General features: G+C 41.3%; 1 protein-coding gene across 1 annotated transcript in view; it reads right to left on the bottom strand.

The window, feature by feature from the left end:
• Positions 1-17,373, bottom strand: part of DOCK5 (dedicator of cytokinesis 5) — a 93,995-nt gene that overhangs the window by 35,677 nt on the left and 40,945 nt on the right. The window contains exons 23-32 of the mRNA XM_070952288.1: positions 16,597-16,655; positions 13,865-14,019; positions 12,196-12,281; positions 8,490-8,646; positions 6,348-6,388; positions 6,166-6,256; positions 4,999-5,118; positions 3,166-3,255; positions 2,846-2,950; positions 1,064-1,205 (exon numbers count right to left, since the gene is read on the bottom strand). Of these exons, the coding sequence (XP_070808389.1) occupies positions 1,064-1,205; positions 2,846-2,950; positions 3,166-3,255; positions 4,999-5,118; positions 6,166-6,256; positions 6,348-6,388; positions 8,490-8,646; positions 12,196-12,281; positions 13,865-14,019; positions 16,597-16,655 (1,046 nt within the window). The remainder of the gene's footprint in view (positions 1-1,063; positions 1,206-2,845; positions 2,951-3,165; positions 3,256-4,998; positions 5,119-6,165; positions 6,257-6,347; positions 6,389-8,489; positions 8,647-12,195; positions 12,282-13,864; positions 14,020-16,596; positions 16,656-17,373) is intronic.

Genomic DNA, 17,373 nt, shown 5'->3' with positions numbered 1-17,373 from the left:
TATTGTGAGAGCCTTGGTAGTACAGTGGTCTAAGGCACCCTGTTATTAAGCTGGTTATTAAGACCAGCTGCCTGCAATTACTGCAGGGTTCGAATCTCGCCAAGGCTCAAGGTTGACTCAGCCTTCCATCCTTTCTAAGGTAGGTAAATTGAGGACCCAGATTGTGGGGGCAATAAGCTGACTTTGTATAAAATATACAAAAGTATGAAGGCTATTGCTTAACGCATTGTAAGCTGCCCTGAGTCTCCGGAGAAGGGCGGCATATAAATCAAATTAAAAAAAAAAAAGTTGGTTATATAAAAGCCCAACGAAATCTATGAGATTAATCTGTTTCGAGCGACAGAATAATGGAATTGGACTTATTTTTCAAATTCTCAGAACTTAGCAGGGAACCTAAATGAAATCCAAATTGGTTTACAGTTGGTTTCCAAGTCTTGCTTTGGATCCAGGCATCCAACTTCTGTCTTTAATGCCTAGTTTATGCTGGACTTCAGGCAAACCATTTGGATCTCAATGGCAAATAGACCAGCTAAATACACTGTATTGTCCATTTCTGATACCAGAAGTGAGCCAGGACTGTTTCAACCCTCCCATCATCAGCTTTGCCAGTTTTCTACTCTCCATATCAACTTTTGTTATCTTAAGTTAGTTCCTAAACTCGTGATGGAGAACCTATGATACGCGTGCCAGAGGTGGCACACAGAGCCCTCTCTGCTGGTACGCATGCCGTCATCCCAGTCAGAACTCCATGGCGTTTCTTTTGTGAGCTTCTGTTTCCCTGCAAATGACAAAACAGAAGCTCACAAAAGAAAAAGATCTTACCTCTTGCTGCGCTGCCAGTGTTGGAATGCCCTGCCTCCTGCCAGCCAGCTGGTCTTCGGATCTCTGCTGTGCATGCCCACGCATGCACATGTTTGCACATGTCAGTGTATGTGCATGCATATGTGCATATTTGTGTGCACGAGCGCACCTTTTAGTTTGAGCATGCACACGCAGTTTGGGCACTCGGTGTCTGAAAGGTTTGCCAACACCATCCTAAACTCTCTTCCTTCCCAAAGGATACATTGCTTAAAAGAAGCTTTGACATCTTCTGATGGTGGGGTGGTACTGCTCATTTTCTCAGCATTTGGAAACTGGGTGAGGAGTTTCACAATGAAATCTTCCCTCCTTTCATATTCCTTTCCACGGTAGATGAACATCTTGTTCTAAAAGAGGCAAGCATTAGAAATGAAATTGGGAGAACCACAACATTCTCGGCACTGGGGAGGATAGGAAAACAGAGTGGCCACTTCAAGCAATGGAGTTCAGTTTGGGGTGGCTTGAGTCTGAAACAGACTCTCAACTTTTCCAATTGTTCCATGGTAGATACCAAATTCTATTTTTGAAGCTCCCCCAATTATTATGGAGGCGTTCATCATTGGAAGTGGCCAATGGACTAACTAGGAAAAGACCGTTTCTGTACTGATCTCACATTTCTATTTGATGTATTTAATATTTTTAATATGTTCTATATTTATTTATGATTTTAATTGCAAGAGGTCCATAGTTGTTTTTTAGATTGAGATGGGCACCATATACATTTAATAAATAATTAAATAAAATAAATACTGCTGGATAATCACATACTGCTTGCACTGTGCAAAACCTAAAATGAGAATCACTGAGAAACTGGCTTCACAAACAGGAAAACTTTGCAGTTAGTCCTGGAATGGAATAACCAACAATATAGAGAGGTAAACATATTTTTCACTATATTCAAACCCAAGATCTTCTCTTTCTTTGCTCAGACAAATAAAGATCTATAAAACCCAAACACAGCTCTGAAGTCCAGCTTATTAGAAGTCTGGAACACCAGTTATTTTAATTGAGGATATAGTGCTAAGATTTTCCAACTCTATCCTTCCAGGAAGAATGTACTAACATGTTTGTTACCAATAAGCCAGAATTCCTAACACATTTGGCTAAATATGTTGTGTAAATATGACCAATAACTTGGTCATATTTACACAAATACACATACGCTAAATATCAAGGAAAGAAAATAGAAGTTGGTAGATTTATTTATGAACTAATTTTGCATGGAAATAAAAACAAATCAGGAACTACGGGCAGTCCTCAACTTACAACCACAACTGAGCCCAACATTTCTGTTGCTAAACAAGGCAGTTGTTAAGTGAGTTTTGCCCCATTTTACAACCTTTCTTGCCACAGTTGTTAAGTTAATTTTCTCACATGACTTTAGGGCACTGCAACTGTCATAAATAAGCACCAGTTGCCAAGCACCTGAATTTTGATCAAATGAACATGGGAATGTTGCAGCAGTCGTAAGTGTGAAAATGTGAAAAACAGTCGTAAGTCACTTTTTTTCAGTGACGTTGCAACTTTGAACAGTCAATAAACAAATGGTTCTAAAATCAAGGACTGGCATTTCTCTCTGTTTTCAGTCTAGTCTGTATTACTTCTAAGGCCATTAAGGAGGAGTTGTATAGAAATTGCACAATACATACGTACATTCTGAGAAAGCCACAACAATTTCTCTGTGACTAACAGGAAAACAACAAGGAGTTTGGATGAACTATGAAAGCAAAACTTGCTGGTACTTGCAGCAACACTCACCTAAATGTGTAACTAGATAATGGTATTTTAGTTAACCCTTTATCGGTGGGATAAGGCAAAGCCAGTGTATCTGTGCTGCTTATTCAGAGATGAAGTTTTGGATTATCCCCAAAACAACATTCTTCTGTCTGTTTGGATTAAAGAGGGGAGTTAATTATAATTACAGGACTGTAGGCTACATCCCAGGGTTATTCAGCACCATCATAGAGACCCCACTTAGCATCCTTACCCGAAGGAAGGAAGGAAATCCATGGCCAAAATATCCAACAGCAAAATATTCTGGTTGAGGCCTCATTGCTTTCATGATGTTCTCATAGAAGGTAGCCCGTTTTTTCTGCACATACATTTTAAAAAGAAGAAGAGTAGATTGGGGGTGATTTAATTTTTTTTTTAACGTTTCTTCACCCTAAACACCCATTTGTACTACTGCTCCCCAAGTTTCTAATTTATTGCTCGTCTCTCAATCAGGAACATAAGAACATTCCTTTGGAACCCATACGATTGACATTCCTCTCAGTATTTTTCACCCAGTAGACCTCCTTCCCTTACCAAGAGATTGCCAAGGCTCTCGTAGTCAAAGACTTTGTTCTCGTACATGTCAGCCAATTCTTTGCTGAGCTGGATGGCTTTCTCCCACATCTTCAAGGAGTTAAAAGGAAAAAGAGATAAAACAGATCATTCATTCATGAAAAGAGATGAATTAAAGCATATTCCGTATGGCTACTCAATACTATTTGTGATGATCTACTTTTACTTTAATATTGTTTGTGATCTTCTAAGTTGATTCTGGTGGGTTTTAAGTGCTGAAACTACCTTTCCTTCATTTTTCCAGTGTGTTTTGCATGGTCCACCTTTGTGCTCCTGGATGGCCAGGTACATTTAACTGAAGCCTTTGTATGGATAGAATAGAATTATAGAATTCTTTATTGGCCAAGTGTGATTGGACACACAAGGAATTTGTCTTTGGTGCATACACTCTCAGTGTACATAAAAAGACAAGATACATTCATCAAGAATCATCAGAACATAACAGAATAGAATTCTTTATTGGCCAAGTGTGACTGGACACACAAGGAATTTGCCTTTGGTGCATTTGCTCTCAGTGTACATAAAAAGACAAGATACATTCATCAAGAATCATTAGGATAGGATAGGATAGGATAGGACAGGATAGGATAGGATAGGATAGGATAGGGTAGAACAGAACAGAACAGAACAGAACAGAACAGAACAGAACAGAATTCTTTATTGGCCAAGTGTGATTGAACACACAAGGAATTTGTCTTTGGTGTGTATGCTCTCAGTGTACATAAAAAGATATACTCGTCAAGAATCATAAGGTAAAACACTTAATGGTAGTCATAGGGTACAAATAAGCAATCAAATCATACTAGGAAACAATCAATATCAATATAAATCGTTAAGGATATACGCAAAAAAGTTACAGTCATGCATTAAGTGGGAGGAGATGGGTGATAGGAACAATGGGAAGTTGGCATATACATCAGAATAAGTTCTGGAGTTTCATGTTTTCCTAGTCCTTCACATGCATCATAGGTACTCAGTGTTTTAAATTATATAAAAAAATATACTGCTTTATCTTTCCAATATCCTACCAGTTTGTAGGATCAGAAAGGCCTTCGTGGAGTAAAAAAAGAAAAGAAAAGATAAAGGCATGTTAGGGCTGTCTGAAATTCCTAGCTCTCTGGAGAAGGCTCTATTTGGTCACTAAGAGTTGACTATGACTTGATGGTACATATCATTATCAATAAATAATTGTGAAAACAAATGTGAAAATGAATAATTTGAGAGAAGCCACCCTATTGAATTTCAGCAAGACCAAATTACCATATTTTTTGAATTATAAAATGCACCTAAATTTAGAAGAAGAAAACAACAAAAAAAGTTTTTGGACTACCTTTTGGGGGGCCTTTTTTTGGCCCTTTTCCAGTCTATTTTCAGCCAGTTTCCAGGGCTTTTTTTGGCTCATTTTTGAGGCTTTTTTTGAGCCATTTTCGAGGCTTTTGGGGGCTATTTTTAAGGCTTTTGGGGGCTGTTTTGGAGACTTTTGGGGCAGTTTTTGAGGCTTCTTTCAGTCTGTTTTTGAGGCTTCTTTCAGCCCGTTTTTGAGGCTTTTTTAAACCTCAAAAATGGGCCATGAAAAGGCCTCAAAAAGCCCCAAAAAAATGCCCCAAAACAAGCCATGTAGAAGCCAAAAAAAAAATGGCTGATGGGTGGGCAATTTTCGGTCTATAAGACACACAGTCTCCGCATTTGGGAGACAAAAAAGTGCATCTTATAGCCCAAAAAATACGGTAAGTAACACAGGAATCGTGTCCATCCCATCCCTATCAAGGGTAAGGATCCCTGTGACAGACTCACTTTGCCTCTGTCGAAGAAGACTATGATTTCTTGGTAAAGCTTCTCCTTGAGTTCCTGTTGTGAATAGACATAATAGCTGTCCCTCTGAAGCAGATGTTGGACACATGGCTGATCAGACCACTGGGATAAAAGAAAGAACAGATGGAGTTAAGGACATCATATGAAATTTTCCTCTAGCTCTTCTTCTAGAATAGGATGTCCCATCATGTTAAGGATCTGAAGAGTCAAAAAGTGTTCTTCTGGTAGATGAAGAACAGAGAAATCTCTTTATCTTCCACAGTTAATGCCTTGGTTGCTGCTGATGCTTTGAATATCCATCTCAGCAGCGCGTAAATTATAATTTGAAAAACATAATAACAACCTAGACAAGCTGAAGTATTTTTGCTACGTGTTTGGCCAAAGAGGCAAGATTCAACTTGTTTTGGACAGGTTTCAATCCTTGGTGAGGTTCGCTGTAGCAATTTGAATTGCTTTTGATCCCATCCCTATTTTGGATTCTCCAGGAACACTGAAGAAATGAAAAAAAAAGACTTTTTTTCTAAAAAAAAAAAAAATCAATTTTAGTCTGTGCTGTTATGCCTAATCTGGTTGTATTTGCCATGTAGCTAAAACCTTAAAAAGGTAAAGGTTCCCGTCACACATATTTGCTAGTTGTTCCTGACTCTAGGGGGCGGTGCTCATCTCCGTTTCAAAGCCGAAGAGTCAATGCTGTCCGAAGACGTCTCCGTGGTCATGTGGCCGGCATGATTAAATGCCAAAGACACACGGAACGCTGTTACCTTCCCACCAAAGATGGTCCCTATTTTCCTACTTGCAATTTTTTACCTGCTTTCGAACTGCTAGGTTGGCAGAAGCTGGGACAAGGAACGGGAGCTCACCCCGTTATGCGGCACTAGGGATTCGAACCGCTGAACTGCCGACCTTTCGATTGACAAGCTCAGCGTCTTAGCCACTGAGCCACCGTGTCCCCCTAAACACACTATTTCTCAACATTGGCAAGTTTAAGATGTGTGGATTCAACTCTCAGAATTGGCTGGGGAGTTCTAGGAGTTAAAGCCCACACATTTTAAACTTGCCAAGGTTGGGAAATGCTGCCTTAACGAAATTTGAATTTGATTACTGCAAAGTATCAGACATGGACTACTCTTCAAGACCTCCCACACTTACCTGAAGTAACTCTGCATGAAGTAGGAGTGTGTAAGCTGCCTCGGTGTAGCTTTCAGAATCGGTGTGCAAATCTCGGAGCTTATATAAGTACCTAGAAAACAACAATATACTGTCTGAGAATCAGAAGCACTATATTATTTTGTAACAGCTTATTCAGAAGTCTGAAGATCTACTGATGTTACCTGATGTATATATCTTCTCTTTTCTTCTCTTTATAAAAATTCTGCAAAAAGAAAAAAAAAGTTTGGGAATCACCAAATGATTTCAGTAACAGAATGTAAAAAATGTTCGGACATCACCTCAAGCTTGTCAGTTGAGAATCTAAACGAAGCTTTTGAGCCTGTATTCAGATAGGCAAGTTACGGATTTTCAAACTGTACTTGATGTCAATCAAATTCTGCAAAAAAAGGGGTCTCCAACCTTGGCAACTTTAAGATTTGTGGACTTCAGCTCCCAGAATTCCTCAGCCAGCACCTTGGCAACTTTAAGACTTGTGGACTTCTATTCCCAGAATTCCTCAGCCAGCACCTTGGCAACTTTAAGACTTGTGGACTTCTATTCCCAGAATTCCTCAGCCAGCACCTTGGCAACCTTAAGATTTGTGGACTTCAACTCCCAGAATTCCTCAGCCAGCTTTGCTGAGGGAGTTGAAGTCCACAAGTCTTAAAGTTGCCAAGGTTGGAGATCCCTGCTGCAAAACAGGGTTGGCCAACTTAGACACCACTAAATTTTAGTTCAATCTCGATACCTATGGTTTGGTGTGATGCTTGAACTGATTCTACATATAGTTCATGATGGGACAGTGTTCAACTTGCACTAATGTAACTTTTGGTCCAAATCCTTTCAAGGATAAAACTGATTCAGGCTAGTTACGAGCTATTGGCTAATTAGACAAATTAACATTGGAAACTGGCATGCAAGGAAGCCCCAAGAACATGCCATCGTAAGGTTCTCGAGGGTGAAAAATGGCAGCAAATGATAATCACGTGACTCCATACTGTACTGCTTTCAGTGGGATATAAGAAAGATTGCTTCCTATTGCTGAGCCCTAGGATCATTGGCAAAAGTGACTCACTCATCCTTAACTTCCATCTGTAATATGGGAGTAATACTGCTTTGCCTTAATAGGATTGGTGGTCAGCATGACTGTCCAGAGAGCTTACAAAAGTGTCAGGGTTGCAAGTAACACACCCAATGGAATCAAAACTCCAAGGCAGGCATGTTCCTCAAAGCATAGATTTATTAGGCATGTCACATTGGCACATCTGGGGAAACCTGACTCTAAACCCCGCTCGGGTTCCCCCCCCCCCGTTTTCTTTCTTCTGCCCATGCAATCCATCACATGGTCCAATCAGGTCACGGTCCAAGGGTCAGTTGGTCTCAGGTCCAAGAAGTCAGTTGGTCTTCTTGCACCTGGTGGGAAAGTCCTTGGCTCTCAGAAAAAAGAATTTTATTTTGGCTACAATCCCCCAGTTATCTCTACCTCCCCTCTCCCGTTCCCACATCTCGACTCATCTCCGCTGTGGCAGCCCTGAAGGTACCAGGGGAAAAATGGCTTCAAAAAGCACTTTTCCTGGGAGAGGTGCTGCAGACGTAATTACAGTGGAACTCACACCCAAGCCAATGTGGTTTTGTGGTGACAATGGGGGACAAAGGATCTCACAACGGACTCACTGGGTGGCTGCGTGGAAACCCTTCTTTTCAGGGATGGGATTCAGCGGTTCAGACTGGTTCGGGCGAACCGGTAGTTGTGACCTGCGGCCCGCCCACCTGCCTTGGCGCTATGCTGTCCTATTTAGCTGCATTTTTTTAAGCCGTGTGCATGCATGCAAGCGCGCACACAAGCAAAGTGCGTGCGCAGAAGGCTGCGGACATGCGCAGAAGGCGTGCATGCAAGCGAAGTATTGCGTGTGCGTGCTCATATTTTCGGTGCTGGGGCAAACCGGTTGTTTCCGGCTGCTTCTTTTGCAGTCTCAGCCCCCAACCTGTGTAATGGGAACAAGAGTGACTACCTTGCATTGTAGCGTTGAAAGTGAGCAAAGGTGATTGGCAAATAAGAGAAGATCATGCTAAACCAGTGTTTCTCAACCTTGGAAGCTTGAAGATGGGCGGACTTCAACTCCCAGAATCCCCCAGCCAGTGCTGCTGGCTGGGGGATTCTGGGAGTTGAAGTCCGCCCATCTTCAAGCTACCAAGGTTGAGAAACACTGTGCTAAACCTATATAAGCTCCTGAGCTTCTAATGCAGCAGGTCCAAAGTAGGTCTACTTGAAAGTGATTTCAAAGGAACCGAGATTTGCACCCGGCTCTGCGTTCTCCCCATACCAGTAAATTGACAGTGCAACTCATGCGGTTCTCCTTGCTCCCATCATGCATAATCGCTCGGTAATCCAAAAGGTTCTCAAGCAGGCTGCTAACCAACAGGGCAAAGACTTCGCCCGAGCTTGACAGGTATTTATGCTTCCGGCAATGCTCCAGGAGGCTGCAGGCATTTCCATTGATGGGATCAAAAAAGAGAGGAGAGGAGAAAAACAAAAAACAAAAAACAGAGGGATGAATAAAAAGACAAAAGCAGAGCAACTGGTTTTAAATAATGTGTTGGATTAGACCCAACGATGTGGAAGTAAAAAGCTTATAGGGAAGAGAACTTTTGTGACTGATCATCTGCATTCATCTTTTGGATGTTACTGATTGATTTTTATTTTATTTCTAATCTACTTTTAGTATAAGACTTCAAAGCAAAATGTAAGAATACAAGGAAGTGTTTGTGTATGAATGTGTGTGTGTGTGTGTGTGTGTGTGTATACACACATATATATGGAGAGGGGGAGGGCGAGGGAGGGAGAGAAAGACACACAAAGAGAGAGACAGAGAGAGAGACATACATGTACAGAGAGAGAAAGAGAGACAGAGACAGACAGAGACAGAGACAAAGGAACAGAGAGACAAGAGACAGATAGAGAGAGACAGAGAGAGACAGGGGGACAGATAGAGAGAGACAGAGAGAGACAGGGGGACAGAGAGAGAGAGACAGGGGGACAGGGACAGAGGGACAGAGACAAAAGAGAGAGAGAGAGAGAGAGAGACAGAGAGAGACAGAGGGACAGAGAGACAGAGACAAGAGACAGATAGAGAGAAACAGAGAGAGACGGGGGACAGAGAGAGAGAGAGACAGACAGACAGGGGGACAGAGACAAAGGGACAGAGGGACAGAGACAGAGACAAGAGACAGAGAGAGACAGAGACAAGAGACAGAGAGAGAGAGACAGAGAGAGACAGAGGGACAGAGAGAGAGAGACAGAGACAAGAGACAGATAGAGAGAGACAGAGACAGAGACAGAGGGACAGAGAGAGACACAGAGACAGAGAGACAGAGAGAGAGAGACAGAGAGAGACAGAGACAGAGGGACAGAGGGACAGAGGGACAGAGAGAGACAGAGACAAGAGACAGAGAGAGAGAGAGAGACAGAGACAGAGACAGAGGGACAGAGAGAGACACAGAGACAGAGAGACAGAGAGAGAGAGACAGAGAGAGACAGAGACAGAGGGACAGAGGGACAGAGAGACAGAGAGAGACAGAGACAGAGGGACAGAGAGAGACAGAGACAAGAGACAGAGAGACAGATAGAGAGAGACAGAGAGAGACAGAGACAGAGGGACAGAGAGACAGAGAGAGACCGAGAGAGACCGAGACAAAGGGACAGAGAGAGACAGAGACAAGAGACAGAGAGAGAGAGAGAGAGAGGGGGGGGGGAGAGAATGCTGTGGAAAACAGATCATTCACATGAAACTACAATGTGACTATTTGTACAGATGGTCCTCAACTTACAGATATTTATTTAGTGACCATTCAAAGTTACAATGGCAATGGCGAAAGTGACGTTTGAGCAATCCTTCTCTTACAAGCATCCAGCATCCCCCATGGTCACATGATCAAAATTTGGATGCTTAACAACTGGCATTATTTATGACAGCTACAGCACCCTGGGGGAGGTCAGCCGTATGACCCCCATTTGTGACCTTCTCAGACAAGGAAAGTCAATAGGGGAAGCCAGATTCACTTAGTGACCACATGATTCACTTAACAACTGTGGTGATTTTGCTTAACAACTGTGAGAAAAAGCTCATAAAATCTGGCATGACTCATTCAACAACTGCCTTGCTTAGCAGTGGAAATTCTCATCCCAACTGTGATCTAACTCAAGGATTAGCTGCATTGGCATAGCATGTTTTGCGAAGAGACCCATTGTGTTTTGCTAATTAGAAGCTTAAAGTCTGCTAGCAAACACAGCTAGTAAAGATGAAATACTGTATTAAATTCCGGCTTAGTATTAGAAAACCGAGCATCCTTTCTAAAACCTGTTTGACAATAGAATGAGTTACTGACAGAGGAGATAAGCTCCTCTTTTCTGAGTTATGTTCAAATAAACGCTACCTATCAAAAATGCTGTTGTTTACATTCCTCATTGGGTGGCTGAAGGTTTGACCTCTAAAGGTTTCACGGGTATAGGTATGCAAGCCTTGGCATATTTGGGTCTTTTTCCGTGTAAGATTGAGAGTATCTTGGCTACGTTTCGACGAGGTCCCACTCGTCATCTTCAGGCTGGTGTCTTCGGCTTCGTGCTTGTGCAAGCAAAGTGTGATCGGAGATGCCGTCTCTCTATAAATACTGGTGGGGAGGTGGGGAGTGCTGGCTTTGTTGTTGTAAGCGGGTTGGTTGGCTGTGTTGTTACATCTTGATTAGTAGATGGAGTTGAGCTTAAGTGCTGTAACATCCTAAGTTCTGTGATATATTGTCTTGAGCAGATGGCTGTGATGCAACATCCAGGGCTTTGGTTTGTCTGCTCAAGACAATACATCACAGAACTCAGGATGTTACAACACTAAAGCTCAGGATGTTACAACACAGCCAACTACCCAGGATGTTGCAGCACAGGACTCAGGATGTCACAACACTAGAGCTCAGGATGCTACCACTCAACCCATTACCTAGGTCGTTACAACACAAAAGGCTAATGGGCACACAGCTAGGACCTCGGCCACACAGGATGTTACAAAACAGCCGACTAATCTGCAAACATCAACTCCATCTACTAATCAAGATGTAACAACACAGCCAACCAACCCGCTTACAACAACAAAGCCAGCACTCCCCACCTCCCCACCAGTATTTATAGAGAGACAGAATCTCTGATCACGCTTTACTCACACAAGCACGAAGCCGAAGACACTGATATAGATAGATAGATAGATAGATAGATAGATAGATAGATAGATATAGATATAGATAGATATATATAGATATAGAGATAGATAGATAGATATAGATATAGATATAGATATAGATATAGATATATAGATATAGATATATAGATATAGATATAGATATATAGATATAAAAAACAAACTATTCTAAAAATACGAGTTCCAGGTATATTAGTAAAGAAAGAAGCAGACATCCTGCGAGCTCCGGAACTTAAAATTTTAAAATAATTAAAATTTTATTTTACTACGCTTTCGTCAGCCATCTGCTGACATCGTCAGAGTATTAAACTACCATTACAGAGATCTCTGCCTTTATATGCCATTAATCAATTTAGCCCTTGCGCGTGTAATAGGCCCTTCCAGCTGTCTCCCACTTGTAATCAGCTGTGTTGTTTTTGCTGTCGTCATGCTGGATGATGGAGGCTTGATTCCTACTGTTTCCTCCCTCCTAGCTTGCTTATCAGTGATATATATCACAAAAGATATATGAAACAAAAGATATATATCTTTTGTTTCAGACTGAATGCTTACACCTACATGAAAATTCAATCAACGCACAGATTAACTTACAATGAGTGTGTGTGTATAAATTCATAAAAACCGTTCACGCTGGAGACTAAAAGGAGTATCTGCCTCTTGCTCATGTGATAAAAGTGCATGGCACGCTTGGCGAGCCAACGCGTTCCCTGTGCAATGGAATGTGAGAAAGCAACACCACATGACAAAAAGTTACCTGGAAGATAATCAAGAACACTCACACACTTACAGTTTCTCCAGCAAGATCTTGTACTGTTCATCTCCCCGACCTCCTTCTACTTCTTGATCTAATTTAGTGATCAGCTCATTTTCAAACTGCAAGTTAAAGACCAAAAGGGGAAAAAAAAACCCATTACTTAAAGGGTTTCCATTAAATAATTTTTTTAAAAAATCAGAAAACAAGAATGCCCCCAAACCAGGGGTGAAATGCTCCCGGTTCGGACTGGATCACCCGATCCGGTAGCGATGGAGGCGGGTGGTTCAGAGAACGGGTAGCAAAAATCCCTGCCACCCCCCATGCCCAGCTGAGCCGGGTGAATCATCAGAGGCTTTTTTTCTTTTAAATGGATCTGACGATCCAAGCTGAGTTGCCTGATTGTCAGAAGGTTTTTTAAAAACCCTCTGCTGATCAAGGCAACTCAGCTGGGATCGTCAGAGCCATTTAAAAGAAAAAAAAGTTTTTTTCTTTTAAATGCCTCTGACGATCCAAGCTCTGAAGATCCCAGCTGAGTTGCCTGATCGGCAATCAAGCAACTCAGCTTGGATCGTCAGAGACTTTTGAAAGCATTTTTCTTACAACCTCTTCGCCGAAGATGTTGTAGTAAAAATGGTTTTAAAAGTAAAAAAAAAAAAAATGGCCACGCCCACCCAGTCACATAACCCGCCCCCCCCCACCAAGCCTCGCCCACAGAACCGGTAGTAACAAATTTTAGATTTCATCACTGCCCCAAACTCTTCAGCTCATCGATTCCTTCAAGAAATTTCAGACTGTTCCTTGACACCCCCCCCATTTAATATGGAAATAATTTAATAAGTATTACTTTAAGTAATAGTACAGTACTAAAAATAATAATAATAATAGAGACAATTCAAGACTGCTATTGCTAGTGCTGACCATCCAATCCTTGGTAATATTATCCCACTGCTAGCCATCTTCCATACAGGACTAGAGATTGGTATGAAGTTCTACAGATGATCCCAGAGGATCAACTGATGCCAATTGACCCTTCATCATTTGTCAACCATCTGTTAACCCCCAGACATTTACTGACTCCCTTTTAACCCCCATTTATTGACCCATTGGATAGTCCCATTGACCCTTGATATTATTTTGAGGAGCCCTAAGATAGATGGATCAATCAGTCCTATTTTTATCTCTGCCAGTCATTTTAGATAAGCCAGTCCCATTGGAAGCCGAATAACAGTTCAGTTTAGGCAATCATGGTTTGATACTGATGTAGCCAAACCAACTGCTCAAGAGCCTTGATAGTACAGTGGTCTAAGCACCCTGTTATTAACACAGCTGCCTGCAATTACTGCTGGTTCGAATCTCTCCAAGGCTCAAGGTTGACTCAGCCTTCCATCCTTTCTAAGGTAGGTGAAATGAGGACCCAGTTTGTGGGGGCAATAAGCTGACTTTGTATAAATATACAAAAGTATGAAGGCTATTGCTTAACGCATTGTAAGCCGCCCTGAGTCTCCGGAGAAGGGCGGCATATAAATCAAATTAAAAAAAAAAAAAGTCTGTTCATCTATGCCAAAGAATTATGATTTGTCCTAAAGAACAAATCGGGGTTTTGCCTTCAGGTATCTCCCCCTTGCAGGTCTCATCAGTTTACTCGCAATTCCTTGCAACTAGATCTCAAACTTTCCCCACGCTCTATAAGCCAATTCTGTACCATACGGAAATTTCTGCCCCCACTGAAGTTGAATTCGCATTGCATCATGTCGAAAAAGATAGGGATGGTTGCTTTCCGCAGCTCAGGCTCTGGAGTCAAGGTCACTTCCAGAATTGGGCCCACCATGGAAGGGATGAACTTGATCTTATGAGGTCCTGAGAAAGCAGAAAAGGGGAGGGGGAAACAGGAGTGAAGATCTTAACATGGGATTTATTGTACAAATGGTTAGATAACAGGTGCAGAGATTAGTAACTTAATAACGAAAGAAGATCAACCAAATAGAAATAGATACAGTTATATAGACATATATAAGAATATATACCATAAGTAATAGTACTAGTGGACTGTATGTGACAATAGATTGAAACATATAGAGCAGTGATGGCTAACCTTTTTTCTTGTTGTGTGCCGAAAGTGTGCGCTTGCTGGCATCCATAATGCAATGTGCCTCCCCCCGTGCAAGCATGCATAGTTCCCCCCATGCATGTGCATGTGACCCCCCTCCACACAACCTCCTCCCCGTCCCCTGTTTTTGGCCTAGCAGGCCTCCCGGCAACCTTCTGGCCCCAAAAACGGGCTGTCAGGTTTTGAGGTCGTCTCAAATAAATTGCATTTCAAACAAAGTCTTTGAAGAAAAGCTCCCATTTATTAAGCATGACATTGTAACACCGACTCCATCATAGCCAACACTGACTTCCAGACCCAAAACCCCCCTTTCCGTTCCCCACTCCCCTGCACTCATTGGCCATCTTCCAAGTCACTCTACCCCCTAATCTACTGCTCCAGCTCAAAGGAATTTCCCCCCTCCCATCCCATCTCCTAGGGGATATTATCTCCAGGGAAAATAAGTAGGTGAAAAGTCAAACGTCCCTTTCCAGACCCCTCCGCTTCTCCTTCTTATGTCAGCACTAGAGTAAATGCAACTTGAAGTGCTGACATGGGCTATGGGGGGAACACATCACCCTCATAGTCTGTCCCGCCCCCCCCTTGCATGCATGCATGCCCCTGCCCACCCATCCATGTGCGTGATCCCCCTATGCATGCGTATGTGTCTCCCGCATGCACCCCGACTCCTGCGCATCCCGAAAATCAGCTGGCCAGCTGGAAGCACATGCATTCATGCACTGCACTGTGAAGCTGAGCTGGGTGATGGCTCATGTGCCCGCAGAGAGGGCTCTGCTGTGGTACACATGCCATAGGTTCACCATCACGGATATAGAGTGATAAATGTATAGAGTGTTATGGTACAACTATGAAAATAATGGTTATAACTATGACGTGCAACATTATGTATTTAAAAGAGACTATACTGTATGACTATGGGAATAATGGTTATACTCAGGGTGCATAATACTATCTATACTTAAAAAGGACTTGATACAGCCAGTACCCTGTCATTGCAAAACTGGAAATGTGATGTATAATAAAGGAAAATGTATAATACAAATATTTTTTTTAAAAAAAGGAATGAAGATCAAACGCAGCAGCTGCTGTTGAGCCACAAATCCCTTTCAACTCATTTTTAAAAAAATCTTCCATAGGCAAACAGTCCAACAGAGACCTTTTGTCACTTCATCCTTCTTCTACTTTCTCTAAGTTTCCTATGAAATTCTGTAGGAATTTACCATCATACCAATGTATCAGTGGAGATAAGATGAGGGGAGAGTCATTCTGAAACACTTAGGAATGCGTCTTTAGTTCAAATGATCTCTCTTTCTCTTTGCATGTTGTCTTTCATTCTCTCCTGTTTAATGTAGACCTCTGAAAACTTTCTCAGGAATTCCATCATGACCTATCTAGAACAGGCAACCTTCTTGAATTTGGAAACCCTCCAGATGCCTCAACCCACAACACTGTCAAACTATTCACTAAGTCTGCATTACTACTACTATTAATCTTCTCATCGTTCCTTTCACACATTTCCTCCCACTTATGACTGCATGACTGTAACTTTGTTGCTTGTATCCTTACAATTTATACTGATTATTTCCTAGTATAATTAGATTACTTATTTGTACCCTATGACTATCATTAAGTGTTGTACCTTATGATTCTTGACAAATGTATCTTGTCTTTTTATGTACACTGAGAGCATATGCACCAAAGACAAATTCCTTGTGTGTCCAATCATACTTGGCCAATAAAGAATTCTATTCTAGTCTAGTCTATGCATGGATTTCAGCCTCCAGAATGCTCAGCAATGATTACTTTGGCTATTTCAGGGAGGCGAAAGCTAAAAATTGGGAAAAATTGGGAATGGCTGCTCCAGATTATTTAGTTTTTGTATTAGGAAGCTTATTAAATTCGCTTATTAAGTTCAGGACTGATCTCCTGAATGCAAAACACATATATATATATATATATATATATTTAAAAAAACTTTATTAGAGTGAGGTTTTTTTCCTTCATTTTGAACTGAAGAAGCTTCTTGGATGAGAAGCGAAAACGTCTTCAAGGAAAAACAAAGGAAGTCCAGTTGCCTTTGAGAAAACATCTTTGAATAAATATGTGCATTTTCCCCTTCACATAATAAAGCTAATACATTCCATTTCCCCCTTTTCCTGCCCTTTTATTAGTCAAAGAGACCCCTCCTTGTGGGTAGTGATTAGTGATCCCTTCTTTTGACACAAACAAAAGATGTTCCCAATCATTCTTTCTGCATCCAAGAAGCAATGACCAAAGAGTCCAACTTTGCAAGCCAATTTGCTCTTTCAATTTACTTCATTGCTTACCAAGGTTGTACCACATGTCCCTTATCTGGAAGCCAATTTCTTTCCTCATATCTCCGTATCTACAAATCGGGGGTGGGGGCGGGCAGGAGAAAAGAAAAGGAAGAGCATTCAATGATTTTGCTTAAATCTCTGGGAACAAAATAAATTATTCGATCAATGTTGTCCCAAGGATCATCTTTGACATGAAGTCTAAATTGTCCTTTCAAACAAGCATTCTCATTATTGTAACTAATGATTTATTTGAAATTTATTTGAATATAAGTCCAACAGCCCAATGCTTTACTTATTTGCTTGTTTATTTATAGGGTTTATATAACCAACTAATCTCACAAGTGATTCTGGGTAGCTTATCAAGATGGAAAAAAAAACCTGATAAACCACCACATACCACCATCACTACCTCTGGTGTCCAAGGATAAATAATAATTCCATTCACCGAAAAACATGTCAATAACATCAGCCACACATCAATAACTGATTAAAGTTGAAGGCAACTGCCACAAAGACTATAAAAGTATGGAAGCCTATGGGATGTTAAGGGTGTTGGAGCAAGATTCAAGTTTAAGTAGCTCCTTAATTATGGAGGCTCATCAGATTTTTAGGTGTCGTGTTCTTTAATAGCTTCCTAAAACCAATATAGATTCTGTTCCACAGACTATTGCACATAAGGTCTTTTTAACGGTATGAATTGAATTGAAAGGGGTGAAAATAACCAAAATACCTATAGACACAATATATTACAATATATATATTAAGATTTTATGATCTTTCTAACAA

This window comes from Pituophis catenifer, unplaced genomic scaffold, assembly GCF_029215685.1.
Source record: "Pituophis catenifer annectens isolate HBS135680 unplaced genomic scaffold, rPitCat1.0.hap2 SCAF_12, whole genome shotgun sequence".
Taxonomy (NCBI): Eukaryota; Metazoa; Chordata; class Lepidosauria; order Squamata; family Colubridae; genus Pituophis; species Pituophis catenifer.
The sequence above is the reverse complement of the archived record's forward strand: the minus strand, read 5'-3'. Positions and strand labels throughout refer to the sequence as shown.